Source organism: Grammomys surdaster, unplaced genomic scaffold (genome assembly GCF_004785775.1).
Source record: "Grammomys surdaster isolate TR1022 unplaced genomic scaffold, NIH_TR_1.0 125946, whole genome shotgun sequence".
Lineage (NCBI taxonomy): Eukaryota > Metazoa > Chordata > Mammalia > Rodentia > Muridae > Grammomys > Grammomys surdaster.
Window position 1 is genome coordinate 876,412 of NW_021620768.1, and position 15,629 is coordinate 892,040.

The 15,629-nt window shown below is 45.8% G+C and overlaps 1 protein-coding gene across 2 annotated transcripts; it reads left to right on the forward strand.

Annotated features, from left to right (window-relative positions):
* Positions 1–756: 756 nt before the first annotated feature.
* On the forward strand, positions 757–15,411 carry Etv3 (ETS variant 3). 2 transcript variants are annotated; one of them, XM_028753265.1, is made up of 5 exons: positions 757–811; positions 2,385–2,440; positions 2,985–3,222; positions 4,420–4,535; positions 10,764–15,411. In XM_028753265.1, the coding sequence occupies exons 2-5, from the start codon at positions 2,395–2,397 to the stop codon at positions 11,900–11,902; spliced, it is 1,539 nt and encodes a 512-aa protein (XP_028609098.1). In that variant the 5' UTR covers positions 757–811; positions 2,385–2,394; the 3' UTR covers positions 11,903–15,411. The 2 variants fall into 2 exon arrangements, with proteins under 2 accessions (XP_028609098.1, XP_028609099.1); XM_028753266.1 differs by having other exon boundaries at positions 796–811; positions 2,382–2,440.
* Positions 15,412–15,629: the final 218 nt, after the last annotated feature.

Consider the following 15,629-nt stretch of genomic DNA (forward strand, 5'->3'; position numbering starts at 1 on the left):
GTATATATCTATAATCCTAGTACAGCACAGCATGATTACAAATTCATTGGCCAGCCTGGGAAGGTGCTAATAGGCATACCCAAAACTAGAAGCCAACCTTTGAAACAGAAATACTTCCATGTTCAGCGTCGTTCACAGGAGAGAAAGGTTGATTGCACAAAACAGTTGCTATGCACTTAATGAAGACTTCAATTCCGCCTCTCATTTCGCCTCCCCCACTTTTCACCACTTTTTACTCTCGTTCACTGATCGTTTTACTGATCCCAACTCTGCCTCTGGGGTGAAACTGGGGCTGGGAACCATTTGGAATTACGGAAACTGATTTCACATCCCTTATCACTAACTCTTGAACAAAATTTGTCACGGACAAAATTGTAATTGCTTAATCGGGAACAAAAGCCAAAGGGAAAGGGAGGGGGGGCGGTGTTTGAATGGCAAAGTCGTGCACGCTTGTAACACTTGGACGAGGCAGATCAGGACTAAAATGGAGCCATGCAAGGAAACTTCATACTCTCCAGGCCTGCTCAGGGAAGAAAGGCCAACGTCACGCGTGCCTCTGAAGCTCCAGCGCTCCCGTCAGTGCGGAAGAGCCCTCCTTCTGCACAGGGTTCTAGCTCCGCAGCCTCCGAGCCACAGAGGGGCACCGGTACCTTCTGGGCGGAAGCGGTGCCGCTCACGACACCGCCCCCTCCCACCCTGGCCCAGAGTGGAAGTGACGAAAGCCGCCGCGGAGTCACTTCCTTCTGGGTGGATGAGGAGGAGCCCGAGCTGCCGCGGAGGAGCCCGAGTGGAGACGGACGGCGCCGGAGAGGTGAGGCTGGCGTCGGCGGTCGCGGCCCGCGCGGGCTGGACGGAAGGGACGCGGATGAGGGCAGCCGTGGAAGCCGCTGCGGACGGGCGGGAGCGGCGAGCCCCGCCGCAGGCCGGGAGGGTGACCGAGCGCCCTCGGGGAGTCACGAACACCTGCAGACGCGCCTGCGGGCTCCGAGGGGCTTGATGGGCATGTCCGGGGCCAGAGGATCGAGAAGAGGGTGTCCAGCTCGGGCGTCGCACAGCGCGAGCCCACAGACACCAGACTGAAGGGTGTTCTGGAGCAGGGAAAAAGGCCCTGCGATCCGACAGCGCAGTGTAGGAGTTAGTCCCGGACAGTTTCCCGAAGCCTTGGAGAAATCGGTGTTTCTTCAACCCCATCATCACGGAAATGGGAGAGGAAGCTCTGCCCAGCCCTGGTGCCTTGTTACTTGTGTATATCCTGTGTGTGCCACTGTCTTTCTGTTGCCTCTTTCCTTGAGCCATTTATCAGCTCCTTGATCCCGAGGGTTGTCATCGACTGAAACTTACTGTTCTCTTTTAATGTATTTGTCGGGAAAGAAAATGCAGAACACCTAGAGGAATTCTAGGTTAGATGAAATTTCCAAGATTAGGAATTTGTCCCACCCCACCCTGGGGCCTTTGAAGCACCTGCGGTTGCTCCAGACCTGCTCTTATCGGTGCCGAGGGCTGTCCACCCTGCAGGGTTATGAGAGTAAGTCAGGTCTCTCCTCCTCCGTCATTCTCTGTCAGTTTCACCCTTTCCTTCTCTTCGCTGAAGGACTGACACAAAGCTGTCTGCTACTAGGAACGGGAAATTTATTGAGGAACTATAAATCTGCATGGAATGAATTCAGATCCTAGCAAGATGCCTTCTTTCACCTGCCAGGCGACCTGAAATACCTACTTTATCCTTAAATAGATGGCATTACTTTTTTTTTTCCATGAAATTTTAGGAGAGTGACGTGTTTCTTGTATAGAGTGGCTGTACACAGGACATGTTTACTTTCTGTAGCTCAGAATATTGTTGGAAGGTAAGTCTAGTTTCTTACTGGAAAATGATGTCTTCCATCTCAAACAATTCAGGAAATACTTAGAATCAGATGTTTCTTTTGAGTAAGGGATTTGGATTCCCCCCCACCCATCCACTCTTTTAAGTTGGTGTGTCTGGGTGAACTCAGGCTTGTGTATCTTGGCATCTGGGCTTGTCTACTGACAGAAAACAAACTGTGTGGCTTGCTTTTGCTGCCGTTTTGGACTGGTCTCACTATTCCCTTCCCTCTCTTATGTTGGAGGGTTGGTTGGTCACACGGAAGAAAGCAAATATTAAGGACAGTGTTTATACTTTGTGGCTAGGGTCAGGTGAGAGATAATTATGGCTTCTAAGGCTGATGACCTGAGGACCATCATTGGATGACAGGAGGATTACTAGTTTAGAGGTGACATATCTGAAAGGCAAAAGAAGGCTTTGAAAAGCAGGGTGCTGGGGGGGGGGAGACTGTGCCCCTCAAAAGCCTTAATTAGATAATTCATGACATCTCAGAAATAATAGTGTGACTTGTCCTTCTCAGCAGGAGGGCGAAAATGAAAGCAGGCTGCAGCATCGTGGAAAAGCCAGAAGGAGGTGGAGGTGAGCAGAAGTTCTTCATCTCTGATAGATCTGGAATGTCCCTTGGTGGTTCCTGCTCTCCCCACTTGGGCTTAGTTGACAAATGCTAGACAAAGACTGACGGCCTCAAGGCTGTGTAGATCTTGGTAGAATGGCTGTAGGCTTGTTTCTTATGAATAAACATATAGCTTATGCAGCCCACACACATTTATTGCACGTTTTTGTGTCTGGGGATAAGATGTTTTCTGCCGTATGTCCCTAAAACATTAGTTTATCTTTCTTCTTTGTTCCTTTTATAACTGTCATGTAAAGTAGGTAATCTATGGAAAGGTAATGAACTAGGGTCTGTAGGCACTGCTACCCAGCTCGTGTTAGATGTCAGTGATTGCCACAAGTATGAGTAATTTCTCCATCCTTTCCTCTCTTCATGGTGAGCCTAGCTGACTGGAAGGGTGTGTTTGCAAAGTACTCTAGAGATTGTGAGCCGTGGAATGTGGAGGTGGGGGTACTGGCATGTTTGTGCCTAACTCTTAGCTACTTTGATCTTGCCCTTTTCACTCATAAGGGTATCAGTTTCCGGACTGGGCCTACAAAGCCGAGTCTTCGCCAGGCTCCCGGCAGATCCAGCTGTGGCACTTCATCCTGGAACTGCTGCAGAAGGAAGAGTTTCGCCATGTCATCGCCTGGCAGCAGGGAGAGTACGGGGAGTTTGTCATCAAGGACCCGGATGAAGTGGCTCGCCTCTGGGGCCGCAGGAAGTGCAAGCCACAGATGAACTATGACAAGCTGAGCCGGGCCCTCAGGTGAGAGAAACGAGCTCCCAGATATGTGGCATTAACAAAGTTGGAAGGAAAGTATGCGGTTCTGTGACTGTTATCTGAAAAGGTATCGGGTGATGAAGGACTGCACTTAGTGAGTGGTGTGTGACTTGAAAGTGTGAGTAAAGAGGTGTCCGGGTTGTCACAAGAGGTAAAGCGGTGGGAGGGAGTGCCAGTGTGGCTGGCACTGGCTCCCGACAGCTGGTTCTGCTTTGTAGTGGGTAAGAATACATGGCGAAACATGGACTCAGACTCACTGATAATCCAGAGGATTAGTGTAGACTTCCCTGTTGGGAAATTCCTACCATTTCTTTGCTGTAGGCTCTTCTATAGAAGAATCGAGAAGGAAAAACCGAATCCTGCAGGAAGGCTTGCTAAGTGGCTCTGAGCCTAGCTGCTCACGCAGCAGAGCCGCAGCCTCCGTGGTCAGTCTGGGTTTGCTACAGCATGTCCAAAGAATGAACACTCTTAAGTTTTCTCATTCTTTCTTCTCTGTCAGCTTTTAAGTTTTATAACTCTTTAGTCCTCAAGGGGCCAGCAGGTAGTTGATGATAAATGCTACTTAATAGAAGGCAGGCCAAAGATTCCAGGGAGATGGACCTTCCTGCCTTTCTCCATTCTCAGTAGTGTGAGTGTAAAATCTGTGCAGTAAAATCTTTGCTGGAGCCTCCCACATCCTATGTGTGCCACATTAAAGGTGGAGCAGGCCAGAGCAGTGGTGGTCTCCAGGTCATGCCATGTCCCACTTGCTGCCGTAAAACAGGCTTACAGTACTTTGTTTCTTCCTTACACTTGGGCTCCTGACTGACCCCATGAGGTTTCCCAGAAGATTTACCTGACCCAACCTGAGCAAGACAGAAAGAAACTGCACAGTTAGTTATTCACAGTAGGGCAGGAAGGAAGTGAACTATAGATCAAAACTGTAGACAAATGAGAAGGTGAGTGGTTAGAACCGAGGAAGGTGTTTGGGATCTTAAAGCAGGGATGTCAAGCTGAAGCCAAAGACTACAGCTGAGCTGACACTGGATGAGAAAGGTGAGCTCTTAGGTTCTCAAGGCCTAACTCCAAGGCCAGGCTACAGAGGAATGGTGGAGGTTTTTGTAAGCAATGCTTAGAGCCAGAATTGATCTTAGTAATTACTTGAGTGTAGCCAATGCTGAACCGTGTGTCCTTCCTTTGTAGATACTATTACAACAAGAGGATCCTTCATAAAACAAAAGGGAAAAGGTTTACTTACAAGTTTAACTTCAACAAGCTGGTGATGCCCAACTACCCGTTCATCAACATTCGCTCCAGTGGTAAGATGCAAGCGTCTGTGACGGAGACTGGGTTTTGAGTTCTAAAAGAATTTTTTAAAACTCAATTCTGAGACGTTTCCTGTGTAAGGAGATTTTTTAGAAACAGTGGAGTAATGTGACCCCTTAGCCTTCCTCAAGTCCTTACTCATCTAAAGGGGGTGATTGGCTGTGCGGGCTCTAATAGGCTTCTTTAGTGTATTTGCTTCCCTTTTATATGAACTATTTTCAGTCTCCCAGATAGCACTAAATTCCTTTTGGGGAATGAGTCCATAGGTTTACGTTGAATTCAACCTATTGCACTAAACAGAGTTCAAGACTCTGTTTTAACACCTTGCCCAGTGGCTGTTTCATAGCTGTGAACCTGTTTCTACAAACGTTTCCGATTTTCTATGAAACTGCATGTTCTCCCTTATCACGTGAATGTCATCAAAACCACAGCATCCTTGATCAGAGAAGGGGAAGTTCACAGTGAAAGGCTGAGGCTCTGATGTGCTGCAGCACTCAGCTGCGTTCTTGGTGCAGGGCTTTGGGCTACAAGCAGGCTTTCCCGTCCGTCCAGGTTACAGAACTGCATCATAGCTCAGCCTCTCAGTCTGCCCCTCGATAAAGACACATCCACTTATAAAAGTATTGGTTGGTTGGTTTTTTTGTTTTTGTTTTTGTTTTGTTGTTTTTCGAGACAGGGTTTCTCTGTGTAGCCCTGGCTGTCCTGGAACTCACTCTGTAGACAAGGCTGGCCTCGAACTCAGAAATCCGCCTGCCTCTGCCTCCCAAGTGCTGGGATTAAAGGCATGTACCCACCACTGCCCGGCAAAAGTATTGGTTATAGTTGATTGTGAGATTAGAGTTTTCTTTTTGTTTTGGGGGTTTTTTGTAATTTGGTTGGGGAGGCAGCAGTAAAGATGATAAATTATCCACCTGCTCAGGAGTCACCTTTTTTTTAACATTTGAGACAGGTCTCACTTTGTAGTCAGCTGGTCTTGAACTTTACTCTGTTGTCAACCTGGCCTAGGGCAGTCTTCCTGTCTCATCATCCAAGTTCTAGGCCTACAGGTGTCAAGGACAGTCTTATCTTTGTTCTTTGTGGCATCTGTGCATAGAAAACGTGATGATTTTGAAGGAAAAGTCCTCAGAGGTTGGCAGAAACTTAAAAATTAGAGGAGGGTGTGGCTAGGAGGGTCTAATACTCAGATGGTCTGTAGATGTGTAATTACTGCACATAACAGGTTAGGGCAGCTTGAGCCTGACTGTTCTCCGTGCAGTTCCTTCTCTCCGGTAACCGCTCCCTCCTGTCCCTGGGGCATGCATTTGGGGGTGGGGGTTGGAATGCACCTCTAATTACAGCCTGTTTGCTTTCCCTGTGCCTCAGGGAGCCACACTAGGAAGTCAGCCCTGTCCCTGCCCCTGGAATCTTGTTTTCTCTGCTTCTCACTCTGGCTTTTTCCCTGTGAGCCTCTAGAGAGTAGGACTCCAGATGGACTGCCATCAGTCTTGCAGAAGTGCGTTGGCCCTCATACCATTGCACTCCAGCTCCCAAAACGTTGGTCTTGTTCTTTGATCCCTTTTCATCAATTGAAAGCCCAGAAGTTCATCCACTTGAATAAAATGGCTGTCCATCCATCCTGGACGTAATCTGATTTCCCAAGGCAAGGAATCATGGACTCTGTAAAGGATCTTCTGGTCTGCAGACCTAACAGTAGTGGTCTGGCACACCCGTTATACCAAAAGCTGTTAATCCACCAGTGATATTAAATAGGTTCAAGATGGTAATCAAAAGTCCTGGGGTGGCCATAGCTCAGAACAGCATTTGCCTAGCATGTATAAGGCTGTGGATTCAACTCTCAGTACAAAAAAAAAGAAAAAACCAAAATAATCCCAGGAAAAGCAAAACAGTGAACCATCCCTTTAGGCTGTTGGTTTCTTGGTATAGATGACACCAAAGAACCATAATCATTTGTTTGCAGAGAACTTTTGCCCATATAGACCAAGTGTTTAAGGTTAGCTTAATGTTGATGAAGGAAAAATAACATTATTAAACATCTACTTAGTAGAGGTACTTTGGTTTGGTTATGCCTAGTAAAATATATCATGATACTATACAAAGGACAAAATTAAGTCCGCAGAGCCAAAGACAGAAATAGGTTCAGTCCTTCATCCCACCCCACTACTAAAATCATGCTTTTGGGTAACGAGTTGTGCATCTTTCTCATGATTAGGACTCACCCATGCGGTAACCGATGTGCTAATCCCTAAAGAAAACAAAGGAGTATGGGGAAGTTCTCTTCCTCCAGGAATTTAGGAGCTTAGCTGAGAGATAAGATTCTAGGTTTGTGTGATGGGAAGTAGAGAGTGTTAGAAAATGAGTCCCGTGACTTAGACCTTGAAGGCCAGAGATTCTCACTGTTGGTGGGCCGATGTATGGAACTATTCTGGTCTTTCTGTTTTTAAGTAGAAATACATGTCCAAATACAAAACCAAATACTACAGAACTTTTATCAGTGTGGATATTGCTTTTCCCTCCACGTTTGTTCTATTCATTGTTAATAGTTTAAGGTAGAATTGAGCATGGTAGAGCAAGCTTGCAATTTTGGCACTGGAGAAGTAGAAGGTCCAAGGGTCCAGAGTTCAAGGTCACCCTTGGCTGTTTAGCAATTGACATAAACCATAACCTGGGCTATTCTGAGACCATGTCTCCAACCCCCCCAAAAGACACTTTAGGATAGAGTATTCAATATTTGAGTGGTGTTGTGATACTTCTAGAAACTAAGCATTGTGGTACACACCTATAATCTCAACGCTTAGAAGGCTGAGGCAAGTAGATCAAGAGTTTGAGGCCAGATTGGCTATATGATAAGTTTCTGTCTCGACGGGCGGTGGTGGTGCACGCCTTTAATCCCAGCACTTGGGAGGCAGAGACAGGTGGATTTCTGAGTTTGAGGCCAGCCTGGTCTACAGAGTGAGTTCCAGGACAGCCAGGGCTAAACAGAGAAACCCTGTCTCGAAAAAACAAAAAAAAAAAAGTTTCTGTCTCAACAAGGTACACCTGTGTGGTATCTTTATATATTAAAAAAACATGTATAATATGGCCCACATGTAAACAAGTATTTAAATTTTTAAAATTACTGAATTTTGATTTTTTTTTTGAACCATTAAAAATTAAGCCCGGCATAGTGGCTTATGCTGGTAATCCAAACGTTTTATTCTTTATACTCTCTTATACTTGTATGTATATTTGCCTGAGAAACATTGGAAGGATACAGAAGATACTGGTTTAAAGTGGTTAACTCTCAGTAGGTGGGGACAGGGCAAGCTAAACCTGTCTCTCAAATTTGCCTCTCCGCCACCACCCTGATTTTTAATACTTACTTTGGAAAACTTGAAACCTAATGAAGAATGAGAGTAGAATGTTGGCATACCCTCCGCCTGATGACTGATGGCAAACATCATTGCCACGCGTGCTTTATCTCTGTTTTCAGACACTTTTTGTATCTAGAGATGAATGTGCAGGTGCCATTGTTTTTCTCCCAAAAACAAGGATGTTCTTTTTCTATAACTGCAGTGACATTGCCACACCCAGGAAATTCAGCGTTACTCTAATCATATATATAACACGGCCTATATGTAAAGAGTATTTACATTTCTTAGATTTAAAACTCTGAATTTTAATTTTTTTGAACCATTAAAATTAAGGTAGGCGTAGTGGCTTGTGCTGATAATAAAAGCACTTGGAAGACAGGCAGGTGGATCTCTGTTAGTAGCAAGTTCTAGGCCAAGATTATATAATGAGACATTGCCCCAAAAAGAACACGCTTTGTTTTAACGTATGTTGTGCTATGCACAGGTGTGCTCCAGAAGCCTCATAGATATTAACTATTTCTCAAATACTAGGTTTGGTCTTTTTCCTACTTAAGGGCCAGAAAGGTAATTTTTTTTTTCGGAGACACATGGAAAGAATCAGGTGTGGACCTGTGCAGAGAACTTAATTGTTTGCATTGTTTCCAGAGGGAGTACCAAAAGCTCAGCATGTTATTTACACTAGTTACGAGGTAGATGATACGAGAACTAAGGTTCAGACTTCTGACCCTGGCCCATGTGGCGGCCAGAAGGCACTCACTCTTCTTTCAAGTACTCACCAAAACATTTTAGCAGGAGGGTTTTTGTTTGCTTGTTTGCTTGCTTGCCTGCCTGCCTGCCTGCCTGCTTGCTTGCTTGCTTGTTTTTTCAGACAGAACCGTAGGTTTGACACCTCAGTATATAATGCACAAAGCTGGGGGGAGTTTCCATGAGTCAGCAGCTGCCTTCCATACACCGCCTCCTACCTTCCTCTGTCCCGTGGAAGTGCGTTTGGAAATAACTGTTATTCCTCCGTACAGGTGTGCAGTGTGCCTTAGTATGTGTGTAAAAATCAGAGTAGACTCCATTAAAAATAAAAGCATAGCCGACTTGGCTTAAGCCAGCATCTCTGACTTGCTGAGGAAACAAAACTTCCTTTTCTTCTCCACGTTCTCCATATAGCTTATATTCTGCCTTTCAGATTATAAACACATTATTTTTCACTTTTAACTAATAACTTCTTTTAAGTAATTTTTTAAATTTGATGTCTGTGTGCTTTGCCTGCATGTATGTACTTGCACCTCGTGTGTACAGTGCCCATGGAATCCAGAAGAGCCAGACTTTGAATCTCCTGGAACTGGAGATGGTTGTCAGCTGCCATGTGGGTCCTCTTCAAGAGCAGCAGGTGCTCTTAACCACTGAGCCATTTTTTACAACCTTTAGATAAGACTTATTAAGTCAAAGAGTCAAAATAATAAAAATAATGGACTCTTGGTTGCTGTAGTAAACTAAGGAAGAGATCCATTGGCCTGGACCCAACTTGGCCCTATTCAAATGATATGCAAGGTCATGTGTCTAATTCTCCTAATTATTAATCTTAATAATTAAGGAGCCTTTAAAACAAGGCCTGCGGGAGAACTGTCCCTGGCAGGTTTCACTCAACCATGAACACCAAGACAGCCACAATCCCTAACACAGTGGCCTGCTCGGGAGTTATGCCCAAGAACAACTGTTATCAGAAAGTCTGACAATGTATGTCAGAACTACAGTTGTCTTTTCTCCTGCACCACCAAATTGTGACTGTTTCCCCTCCTCCCTTTTCCTTTTATCTTTCCTTCATGTATGAAGAACTCTCTGGACATCATCATGTTAGCAGCCACTGGTCCCTCCCAGGAATTTCTAGGGCATCTGAAGGTTCGGGCAGCAGCTTTCTTACACCTTTATTTAGGGCTTTTCGGGGAAGTTGAGAATTTATGAGCTTTTCAAGTTAATATGTTACAGTAGTAGTTTCTTCTTAGAGTTTGAAATTTGGTGGTTGAACTTGATTTTTTGATCCATCCTAACCTCAAATCACAGTAATTTCCCTGCCTAAGCCTCCCGAGTACTGTGCTTATAAGCATTAGCCGTCACACCTGCAAGCAGTCAGACTTGGGAGAGCAAACAGTAGGTCATGAATTTTCTCCCCGCCTCCTTCTCAGTGCTTGAGAACAACAGAAGGAAATATTACATAGGACTCATTGGACTCTAGATACAGAAAGACTAGGATGTCTGAGGTAATGGTTGTCTATACAACTCTATTTCACTGAAGTAGGACCTTGTCCCTGCCCATTTATGTGAGGTAGAATCTGGGTCTTCAGTGTGACTACATGCATATGTTTTGTTTGGCTGTGTTGCTGCTGGGTTTGCTTGGTTTATAAACACAGCCAAAATTACTATGGTGAGAAGAACCTTACTCATGAAGTTGAAAACAAATAGGTGGTATATACACATGATAGAGTTGCCAGGCAGAGGCTCTCGGACTCATTGGGATATAGTTTTTAGTAGCAGGCAGTCTCTCTTATGAAACTCGAACATTGCTCCAGATGGTAACATGGCACGTGGGAAGGAGGACTACATGGACAGTCAGGTAAGAGGCCAGAGGAATGTGAAAGCTAGGCTGAATGGAAAAGCTGAGCTACTGCCCTTGAAGACTCAGGCCTCCCACATCAGCCCCTGAGTGCTGGGATTGCAAGCCTGTACCGCCACACCCAGCCTGAGCAGTAGTTTTGAAAAAGACTCAGACTAGGTAGGTTTGTTCCCTGTTGTCACTTAACATGTGTGCTAGTGTAAGGAAAGGTGATGATGCTGAGTGACCAGGTGGCCAATGCTAACTTCTTTTCTTTTCTTCTGTCACAGGTGTGGTTCCTCAGAGTGCACCACCAGTGCCAACAGCCTCTTCCCGGTTCCATTTCCCACCTCTAGACACCCATTCTCCTACTGGTGATGTGCAGCCAGGGCGCTTCTCTGCTAGCTCCCTGAGCACTTCTTGCACTGAGTCAGGTGGTACCGCTGACAGAAAGGTGGAGCCTTCGGACCTGGAAGATGGCTCGGCCTCTGACTGGCACCGGAGCCTGGATTTTATTCCCTCTCGAAGTGCTCTTGGTGGAGGAGCAATTGGCCACCAGAAACGCAAGCCTGACGTAATGCTTCCTCTCTTTACTCGGCCAGCAATGTACCCTGACCCCCACAGTCCCTTCGCTATCTCCCCAGTCCCTGGCCGCGGTGTCCTTAATGTCCCCATTTCACCAGCCTTGTCCCTGACTCCCACCATGTTCTCCTATAGTCCCTCACCAGGCCTGAGCCCCTTCACCAGCAGCAGTTGCTTCTCCTTCAACCCAGAGGAAATGAAACACTACCTTCATTCTCAAGCCTGTTCTGTGTTCAACTACCATCTGAGTCCTCGGACTTTTCCCCGTTACCCAGGGCTCATGGTCCCACCACTGCAGTGCCAAATGCATCCTGAGGAGCCTTCCCAGTTCTCTATCAAGCTGCAGCCCCCACCGGCTGGACGGAAGAACCGAGAGAGGGTAGAGAGCAATGAGGAGGCCACACGTGGCTCTGTGCCTGCCAGCGCTCCTATTCCCTCTCGGATTAAGGTAGAGCCGGCCACTGAGAAGGATCCTGACAGCCTCAGGCAGGCAACCCAAGAAAAGGAGGAACAGGCTCAGGAAGTGGACACCGTGCAGACCAGGACCATAGAAGAGGGGAAAGGCACAGTGTTTGCCCACCCCTCACCCACCTGGCCCTCTGTGTCCATTAGCATCCCCAGTGATGAACCCCTGGAGGTGACTGAAGACAGTGAGGACAGGTCTGCTAGGGAGCCCGGTGTACCTGAGAAGAAAGAAGATGCCCTGATGCCCCCTAAGCTTCGGCTGAAGAGACGGTGGAATGATGACCCTGAAGCCCGGGAGCTCAACAAAACGGGCAAGTTCCTCTGGAATGGGGCAGGACCCCAGGGCCTGGCTACAGCGGCCACTGCTGCGGCTGATGCTTAAAACCATGTGGAAGGGAAGCTGTTCATATTACAATCAAAATACATATTTATGTAGCAAGATTCTGGGTTGGGAGGTGGGGTTAAGCTGGTTTGATAATTCTGGGGCGTGGACTTGTACTTTTCTGTTGGGGATGGGACGAGTATCTTGTGTTGTGTAATAAGTGGGGTATGAACACCTTTTTCCTTGGTGCGTAGGACATAGGGAGGCTACAAACTTTGGGGAAGGAGCCCGTATCCTGTCTCCTCATGCTGCCTGACAAGCTTCATATGGACCCACACACTGTAGTCCCTTACAGTTCAGGTTCTGTGGTCTCTTCTATTGTATTTATACATACAGAAAGCCCATAATGGGATATTTTGCTTTGAGAGAGAGATAAAAGGAAAAGGCTGGAAGGCTAGGTGGTGAGAAAAATACTAAGCATGTTGCCTGAGTATTTATTTCAGGAGAGAAAAAAGTTAATTGCAGTCTTACTGAAGTGGGGGACATTTAGGTGGTGTTCTGTACTCTCTCCTCTCCCCCTTCTCCCTCACTGGAGTGTGTGTGTGTGTGTGTGTGTGCACACACATGAGCTCTCTCCCACGCATGCGCTCTCCCTTTTTCTCTCTCCCTGGGGGGAAGGTGATACACGCACATTCAGCCTCCCCCTCCTTTTTAGAAAATATTTTCAATACACATGAGTGTACTGCCAGTTATAATGGGCAGGGAGGGCACAGGAGACCCCCACCCTTCCGGCCCCTCAACTTCAGAGTTGAGGTGGGAAGGCAGCCTGGCTGCGAGGTCCTCGGACTTTCACCTTCTTCACCTATCAAAAAGCCATGAGGAGTTGTAAACTCTTGATCAGGGAAGAAAGAATAGGGCAGGAGAAAGTAACCCAATGCCTTTAAAAACAAAACAAATGACAGAAATGGTCTTCATTTTTCTTTTTCCATTGTTGGTTTGGTTTCCCAAACCTAGCGTGACTGAGCACGTTTTATGAGGAGCAGGATAGCGCCGTTGAAGATGTTTTTCTGTTGTGTGTGGTTGTCTTACTGTTTTCTTTAGTTGAGCCTTAACTACGAACATGCTTTAAGATGATACGGATCTGTCAACATAAACCTGTGAAGGGCATGAACACTGTTCAGATAACCCAGGAACGTTGAGGCACAGTCAAATTCCTAGCTGATAGTTATTCCTTCTGATGTTGCCAGTCCAGGTGGCAAAAGGGCAGGATTGTGGGAATGAAAGGCAGATGATAACCTGTAAACATAAAATACTGCTTGTTGAAACTGAAGGAAGAGCTAGGTGGCCAGATGCCAAAAGGTCTGGTGTGAGGAAAGAGTTGGTATCTGCCTGTGGTGGTGTTGCTGTCCTTGTGGTTCCCCTTTGCCCAGATTGTTCTGATTGGTTGACTATTCCCAAAATACAGTTCACAGGCAGGAGTCGTTTCTCTTTGGGAAATTCCCTTACAGTAACTTCAAAGGAATGGGAAGATACTAATCTTATGTGAAAACAAAAAAACAAAACAAAAAAAACACTAGCACTAGGGTAGAGAGAAAGCAACAATAGCCAACTGCCTCTGTGCACATGTGTGCCCTGAGTAGCTCAGAGCAGCAAGAAGAAATCACTCCATATCTGCTGAGACAAGGGATGACATTTGGGCATCAGAGCTGTAACTCACCCCACCACCTGAGCCTGGCTGAGAATTCTGTGCCAAGTGACATTTGAGTGTTGTCAAAAGATGGAGTGTTTGGGTTTGGTTTAGTTTGGTTTTATTTTCTTTAACTGAATTGCATGCACAAGAGGAGCTCAGGAGACATTAGAACTGGTGAAAGACATTAGCTGACTTGGATGACTTGAGGCTGTCATTGCTATTTCTTGATGGATGTCCTATAACTTGGTCCAGAATCCATGCATATGTGAAAGGCCAGGAAAGGGACCGAGTAGTCTCTAGTGAGCCAGGCTTTGGTCGGGCCACAAAGGACTCAGCACTCCTGCTGCCTTTGGTGGTTGTTTTGATCAGCTTCCTTCTCTGCACCTTGATGGACATCTGAATCAGAAAGCAAGCCCAGCAGGTAGAGGAGGGCTCTCTGGTTGGTGTTGCCCATCAAGTCAGGGAGACCAGCTGGCCACCGGTTGTCTGCTAGTGGGGACAGCCAGCAAGCATCAGTGTGAACTCAGGAATAGAAACATGGGGCCTTTACAATGAGAGGAGAAAAGTCCATGATGCATACCTGTAACCCCTAGAACCCAAGTGCCGGAAGTCATTCGAGATGCTGCTTCCATGTGAATAAAGCCACGGCTTTTACACTTGAATTGAACTCCATGAAAAATGTTTTTGGACTTTTATGAAACTATTTGCCCTTTGTTTCCTTTGATTGCCATTCCTCCAGTAATTTCTTGGTTGATTGGCACTGCACACAGTTGGAGTTTGGATCTGGGGAAGGGTCTGTCTGCAGAGCAGAACTTGAGCTTGCTCAGGAAGTGGACCAGGAAATGTAGCAATCACTGATACTTCCTGGGGAAAAGGAATGAGAATGTTCAATCCCCAGCCCCGTCCTGGCAGTTGCTGCCTCCAGCCCGGTATGAAACAAGGCAGCTGCCTTCTGTGAGCATGGCATTGTCCAGCAGCCAGGGCAAGGGACTAAAGCTGGACCTACTTCCCTCCCTGGGTTCCCCCCTCCCCCGTCTAAATTTCGTTGTGCCAAATGTGTAAAACTTTGTAGGTGTAAATCTATTGCAATTTCACTAATCAAGAGCTTGTTTATTTAAACAGTTTGCTTTTTTAGCTGTAAAGAGTAGCAAACTCTCAGGGCATCAGCACTGCTGAGCTCTCCTTTTTTTTCTGAAGTAAAATAGAGACATGTAGAGTCTTCCCTAGATGTCAGGCTGCACTTCATTAACCCCAGCTCAGTAATGCAGGGAACCCTAGTGACCCATAGGCCAAGAAACTTCCAGAAGCATTAAAAAAAAAGTTATATTCCACTGCCAAGTGGATAGTCATTTAGCTGTTTGTCCCTTGTTTTTTATTTATTCTGTAATTATGTTTGTGCTTTTTCTTGTGTGAACAGTAGTGAGGCATATGTTTTTATGTGGCTTTAGAGAAAACTTCAGTCTTCAAAGAACTGTTCTAATTAGTTCCTTCTTAGAAAAAGTTATGCGTTAATTTGTTTCAAAATATTTAGGCATTCTTTGAATTATAAACTCGTGATGCAGGGATTTGTGAATGAGACGTTCACGTGTGAAGATGACTTCACTAAGCATCTGTGTACACAGAATAAGATGTGTATATGTACATAAAATATAAGGAATCTGAACACCATTGTGCAGTGCCTTTTAGATGTTCTGCTTTCTAAAGTCTTCAAATTTTTTGCATATATATTATATATATGATGTAATGTTATAGAAATATATGTATAATATACATATTTTTTCCAGGGGTATCTGATAGCTCTGTATTTTGTTATGGAAGTCGAAAGAAAAAAAAAGTATTTTACCTCAAAAATTAAAGTTAAATTTAAAAACAAAGGGTACTTAAATGTTTGCTGAGTATTGATTTTGTTGTTCCTTGTACACTGAGCCAAAGTCTGCAGGCCTGCAGGGGCCCAGCATAGTGAGGGGCAGGTCTCTTGACAGTGTGGAAGTTTCCTTGAATGAGTGAATAAAGGAGCCGGGCGGTGGGCGGTGGTTGCGCACACCTTTAATCCCAGCACTTGGGAGGCAGAGGCAGGCGGATTTCTGAGTTCGAGGC

Coding starts and splice junctions, on each gene's coding strand:
- Etv3 (XM_028753265.1), top strand. CDS start 2,395: ATGAAAGCAGGCTGCAGCATCGTGGAAAAGCCAGAAGGAGGTGGAG. Junction 3,223..4,419: donor AAGCTGAGCCGGGCCCTCAG/GTGAGAGAAACG, acceptor CTTCCTTTGTAG/ATACTATTACAACAAGAGGA. Junction 4,536..10,763: donor CATCAACATTCGCTCCAGTG/GTAAGATGCAAG, acceptor CTTCTGTCACAG/GTGTGGTTCCTCAGAGTGCA.